Genomic DNA, 6,485 nt, shown 5'->3' with positions numbered 1-6,485 from the left:
CTGTCTTCTCTATTAGGCCACTGATTTCTATCTTTTTTTTTATTATTATTTTTATTTTTCCTGTGCAATTCTGGTTATAATAAATACCTGAAATCTCAGCCCAAGAAGTGAGAACAAACCTCTCCTCCATCTGCCTCTTTCCACTGGTAATGTATACATACATGTATATATATGTGTGTGTGTGTATGCCACACTGTGGCAAGTTATTAAATGTTTCCCAAGATCTGGACTTTCATATAAACATTATGTTTCCAGATTAATCAAAAGCCGCTCCTTGCTGACATGTGAAAAACTCTAATATATCTTTTCTTATATGTCACCTATAAAAACTGAAAACAATACATAGAACAGAATTTTCCTAAACATCTTTGTACCATTCAGATGGACTGTTATCTAACAGGGACAACTAGAGCTTACAATCACTGTTCAACTGAGTAATGGAAAGGTTTCCTTTGGCAGTGCAGGATGCTGTGCAATATTAATTAACGAGGGCTCTAAGAGGCATAAAAGATCTCTGCCCCAGCAGCACTCTGGCTCCCATTAGACATTTCAAAGTCAGACCACCGAGATGCAGGCAGAGACTGAATGATATAACCCTACCAATCTGTGCATATTATAAATTGCTCAGCTGATTTAGCAGTTCTCCTTTGCCTCTCTATTTTGGGCATACGTGACTTTGACAGTTTAGGGCCAGTTTCAATCAGCAGCTTGAGGACTGAATTTACATTCCAGGTGCCCATTTTCTTCTTTTTCCAAATCCTCATTTCTCACGTTCAGGCTGCAAATAAATGATGATGCTACAAGCACTGTATCCGTGAAGGCTGGCAGCCTGCAGTGCCCAGACTGCTTCTGCGTACTGACAGCAACTTAAGTATCTCCACACATTACCCTTACTGCCTCTGTCCTTCAGTGCACCATAATTAAATTTAAAAAATACCTAAGCAAATTTCTTCGCTTTAAAATCATAAAATGATGCCTACAATTGTTTCTCTTAGATTGAAAGACCTCTTCACTAACTAGCAGCAATTACTCAGTGTATGGATGCATTCAAGTACATGCATCCTAAATGTTTCAGGATCTCATTCCCTTCCTAAAAGGCTTCCATAACCAACAATTTTAGGTTAATACAGTTTTTAATCTGCAACTACAAGGTGCTGTCATAAAATAGTGTATAGTCATAAAATTGGTACGAGAACCATCCTTCGGATACAATCAACACTCTTTGAGCCTAAATAGAGAGTAAGGAGCAATAAACAAAACACATTTGCCCCTCTGCCTCAAAACACGATAGCTTACACACCAGTATTTTGGCTAGTCAGCCATTTCTCCAGCAGTCAGATTAAGAAACTTAATTCCTTATGATATTTTTGGAACCTGATGGCACTGTTATAGCCCCCTCTGGGGCATTTCATCTATCCACATCTACGGTGCTTTTGTCTGTAAACGCCTTCCAAACAAAAGCAGTCCACATACTTATTTGATACACACATACACACGCTCTCACCTTGAAAAATCCCAAACCTGTTAGTTACGTTCCACATATTAGCATTAATTGATTCCTTCTGTGAAGAGTCAAAGGCCTTTCAAATAACTTTTAGTGGCCTCTCATGACAACAGCTCGATGGGTCTGAAGGACGCCATGTGCCCTAACGCCCATCAGTGCGACAGAAGTCTGTCTGAATCTAAACTGTATCTGTGCCTAAAGCACCGAAATACTGCCACGTGTAACTCGTTTGCATCCCTCCTTTCCTGCACCGCAAGATCTGCAGTATCATTCACTTGACAGCTTAGGTTCATGTGATCTCCACCACGGATTTCATCAGGTACTCTGAAACCACCCAACTCGCTTCATGTCAAATTTTCTCTCCACTTATATCTGACAAGAACACCACATGATTTCTGCAAGATCTTTTAAGCTGCACTACAGAGAATCAGTGCTTTTTTAGGTGATGGCAGCGTACCAGTGTTAATTTGACTAACCTAGTTCAACATGCAGTATGCAATTATTTCCTGCTCTCATGATGATTTTTTCAACCTATTTTTAACTTAATGTATACTTTGGTAAGGATTCTACCTTAGGAAAGATAGCTAGTCCACATGCCTTCTATTATGTTGCAGCTGCTGTTATATTTGTCACCGAAAAAAAATCTCACCATGTGTGACAAAGGGATTTGAATCACAACTGCTAAATATACCACGTATAGAAATTTGATTGCTTTACGTTTTTTTTTTTTGGGTTTTTTTTGTTTTTTTTTCCCAACTGAAGGGAGAAATGTGAGGGCAAAACCTTACAGTTTATTTCATGCTTCGCTACAGTGTAATTCTAGACCCTAAGATTTCTACCATTCCTATTTTGGTAATGAATGGAATGTAAAAGGGAGGTATTTAAAATTAATTGCAGCAGTTCTGAGGGTTAAACCTGCTTAACCCGACCTTTTATTATGAGAATATCAACAGAGCATATATCTTGTCTAGGGAGTGCTGGGACATCATTATTCTTCCACCAGCATGTTTAGTTCTAAAACCTGGGATTTCTTCAGGTTCCTGTAGCTGTCATGCACACCATATACCCGTCCCAAATCACAGCGTCTGTTCTGAACTACTCGCTACAGCAGGATTAGACCTGAGAAACTCTAGAGTTTTGTTTTACTTTATTAACTTGGAGTACTTTTAAACAGTTTTTAAACAAAATTTTCCCTTGACCAGCAAGGGAATTTTCAGCCTGAAGTTCTCAGCAGCATCCGGTGAGGCTCCTAGCCAAGTTCTTCAGATACTGTACATCCTCAAGGACAGCCTGCTGGTTCTTGCTGGGGCATTTTCTTAATCCTTAGAACAGACTTCCTGGATCTAGGAAATTTAATTCCTGACTCCTTCGACCCAGATGCTGGCGAAAACGTAGTCTGCAGGCTGTGTGCGACTGGGTGTGTTCATCTTTTTGCTTTCCCTAGGAACTGGCCTTGCTGTTAAATTTTTCTAAAACAGTCATATTAATATGTTCAAAAACCCACTGTTGAGTCTCAGATAAAGGATCACATCTGTTCATGAAAATCTTCTTTTCAGATGGGTTGCAATCTATGCAGCTGCTGCTTACCGGATGGAACAAAGTTTTGTCCTACAGAAATGAAAAAAAAAAATAGAAGTAAGTAGCCAACGCCAAGCAATTGGAAGTGTTCTCATTTTACTCAACATGGATTAACACAGTCACATCTGAAATAATTTTGTATACTCTGTGTGATAACCCTGTGCAACAACCGCAGCTTAATTCAGAAACTCGTAGAGAATCTCACCCTTTTGTTCCCCCCGTTACTGTCCTTCAAAAAAAACCTGGGGATTCAGGAAAGACTGAGACGACATCATCTTGTCTTTAGCTAATAACCACATCATATAATGAAAAAAGAGAATGCCTTTCTTTACATACCATGTGCTTCCCTAGGCTCCAATTCAATGTCTGAACCCAATTTTTTTTTTGGAGAGAGGAGGTTGTTTTTGACAATTTCTACTGTGCTGCTGGGTGGGAGGATCTGTAAAGATCTGTCTGCAAAATGGGTATTCTTCGACTCAATGAAGAGGTCAGTAACAACATTAATTGAAGTGCTGTGATGGACAGACACGTAACTGATGATCTCAGTTCTCACCCCATAAAATGCAGACTTTGCCTGCAGCCTTGTAAGACAAACCACTGAAATACTCGAGCTCTGATCCTAAGAGGGAAATTCTAATGCTGTTTTTAGATCCCTATGGAGACCTTGGGAGGATAAGCACAGATTAAGTTGCTTTAAATAGGATATTTGTGGTTTTTAGTCTTATTCATTTTATTTCACAAACAATAAAAAAAAAATGGAGTGAATTTTACATCATCCCACTGTGAATCTTTGGTAAAGCAGAAAGTACAGAGATGAGCAACAGGTATTTGTGGGTAGGCTAGCTCCAATGTGTTTAGTTCATGTAGGCAAGTGGCCAAGAGACAGACGTGGGAGTGATTAGATGGCTTGAAAGTTTCCAGGGACTATATAATGCATTTACTGTATCTGTGGAAATAAACTTCTGATGATTCTCAGTAAACAACATCCAGGCTCTTCCCCTCCTTGCCAAACAAGCTCTGCCAGTAGTTCAATACTAATTCAGGATGTGCCTGTTTGCCCAGTTTCTAAGAAGGAAAAAAGAAAGCTACTTGTCAAATCGCAACCTATTATAAACTCAGCAAAGTGCTCTGGGTGCCGAGCAACAATCATATAGAAACATCTTTAACTAAAAATACCCCACCCTTCAAAAATAAAGTTATGAAGATAAAACTAAATATAACGCAATAATCTAAAAAGAAATAGAAGCTATTTTAAAGCAAGGAGAGCTTTTTTTTTTTTTTAAATTAGGAAAGAGAAAATTGATTGACTGTGGGATGTGAAACACTTGTAAAGCACTATTCTTATTTTTTAATGTTTAGCACATGCAACAGAGAGCAAATTCAAAAGTGTAGCACTGTGCTCTACTGGAGGGTGACGGTGCTCCACCTGCCTTTCAAAAGAACTGGCTTTCATCCCAACTCTTCCCCCTAAATGCATGTACTCACAAAAAAATAATTCTGAGCAATGATGTCAAAGCCTGCATGGCTAACTAAAGGAACCAGCTTTGTGTGGATGGGGAGGCCAGAGGCCCTGCTTTGCTCTGTACATGGGGCAACTTGCAAGCACAGACAATACACATGTAGGGCTATCACATCCTGCATAGCAGGAGACCCTACCAGAGCTCCCAAGGACCCATGGGGTGCTTAGGTACCCTTCAGCACCTTGCCAGCTCCTCCTGCCACTCTGTGAGTGCCTGACAGAGCAGTCTTGCCTGAGCTGGGAGGGAGCAGGGGTACCATGGCTGCCCACCTGCTGTGGGGCCCTGTGGAAAGGGGATGGCTGTTTTTTCTCATGTCATAGCTTGGGAAGGGCTCAGCCAAGCTACTGGGGAGCTGAAGCTGGAATGCTAGAATCTTTAACACAGTAGCCAGTACAAGAAGAGAGGAAGCTGCTTCAGTACAAAAAGCGTGCTACGAGAAACACTCCAGCCCTCTCAAAGAGCCCGCAGTCTGTCCTCTCACTGAAAAATCCAGGGGATGCAATTCTTGAATGAAGCATTGTTGGTACTTCTTTTAGCCGGTTTGGTTATTAGGAGAGAAGAGCATTTCTTAAGGAGAGGGACTCAGTTACTGTGGGAAAACTTCTGGCTGCCTTAGCTATGTATAATGGCCTATTAATTTATCATCTCCAGCTTACACTGACCTAAGGTCAAAGCCTGCAGTTCTTATGGAACTCAATAAAACAGGCCGAGGACTTCAATGGGTGACAGTTGCATGCACCCCAGAGAAGAGCTTTCTGTGGGAAATATATAAATTCCTCCTTACACCAATATGAAAAAGCCACAAGGACCCTTCTGGAGACTTTCCAAACGTCTGAAAAGAGTGGTTTTTTTTTTTCTTCTGCATGAAGGCAAGTCTGAATATTATTTGCAGAAGGAGAAACTTCTCCATAAGATAATAGTTCTTGACAGTTCAGGGGATTGGTAATGAGACATGGAGCCTTTCATTTCTTCTAGGTCACTGCCATAACTATGGCCAAGGTCAACAGCAACTGGAAGCCGTTATCAGCTGGTGGCTGTAGTAGTTTATCTGAAATTAGGTGGTAGCCCCAGCGCAGTTTCAGTAGGACAGATGTCCATATGATAAAAACCACTATCACAATGACACGTCTTTCGTTGCCTGAGGGAATAATCTATGGACTCCCAGGGTAAAGAGTGAATGTACTCTTACAGTTCGTCCCTGAAGCTGTCAGAAGAGTATGAACAAACGGCCCTATTCTGGGCACAGGTTTTGACGTTGCCAGTCTAGCTTCTATCATAATCACTATGCTCAGGGTAGAATTACAGTATAATGAAATTGATTTTGCACAATTACAACCACTATTTTTTAAAAGACCTACTAAATCAGCCGTCTCTTTGAATACATGTGCTCTACAGATGAGACTAGGGCACATAAATTTAATCATACTTTATCAGAACCAATGTATTACCTATCACTCCAGAGCGACACTAAGCTGAAAAACAGGGGCATGTTCCTTCACTAGGAGGAATGGAAATCCATATCCACTGTTGATCTTTGGCTCTGACATGCTTAGGAATCATAAACATAGTCAAGGAAATGGCTTTATCTTGGAAAGCTGTTATTTTCCAGTATCTCTACCATTCTTAGCATTTCCCCATTGCCCCAGAATTGATTTCAAAGCCCCATTATGAAATCAATGCTTCCCCCCCCCCCTTATTAAACTCATTTCCTTTTTCTAACCCACACTGTTGTTCACAGTATTATTTGGATTCAGTCTACTTCATCACTTTTTACAGAGATTTCTTAAGTGCAGACTTGGTTGTTTTATTACAGACTGAAAGTTTGAACTGGTCCTAAAAATACTGATTACTCACTATCCAGAATTACCAGAATTTTAAACACT

At 40.4% G+C, this 6,485-nt stretch overlaps 1 protein-coding gene across 1 annotated transcript in view; it reads right to left on the bottom strand.

The window, feature by feature from the left end:
- Nucleotides 1-2,212: 2,212 nt before the first annotated feature.
- GALNTL6 (polypeptide N-acetylgalactosaminyltransferase-like 6) overlaps nucleotides 2,213-6,485 on the bottom strand; it is a 429,682-nt gene continuing 425,409 nt past the window's right edge. Inside the window, exon 12 of the mRNA XM_420520.8 lies at nucleotides 2,213-3,112. Coding sequence (XP_420520.3) covers nucleotides 2,945-3,112 — 168 coding nt within the window. The 3' untranslated portion in view covers nucleotides 2,213-2,944. The remainder of the gene's footprint in view (nucleotides 3,113-6,485) is intronic.

Source organism: Gallus gallus, chromosome 4 (genome assembly GCF_016699485.2).
Source record: "Gallus gallus isolate bGalGal1 chromosome 4, bGalGal1.mat.broiler.GRCg7b, whole genome shotgun sequence".
NCBI classification, from domain to species: domain Eukaryota; kingdom Metazoa; phylum Chordata; class Aves; order Galliformes; family Phasianidae; genus Gallus; species Gallus gallus.
Note: the sequence above shows the minus strand (reverse complement) of the source record. Positions and strands in the feature narration are given on the sequence as shown.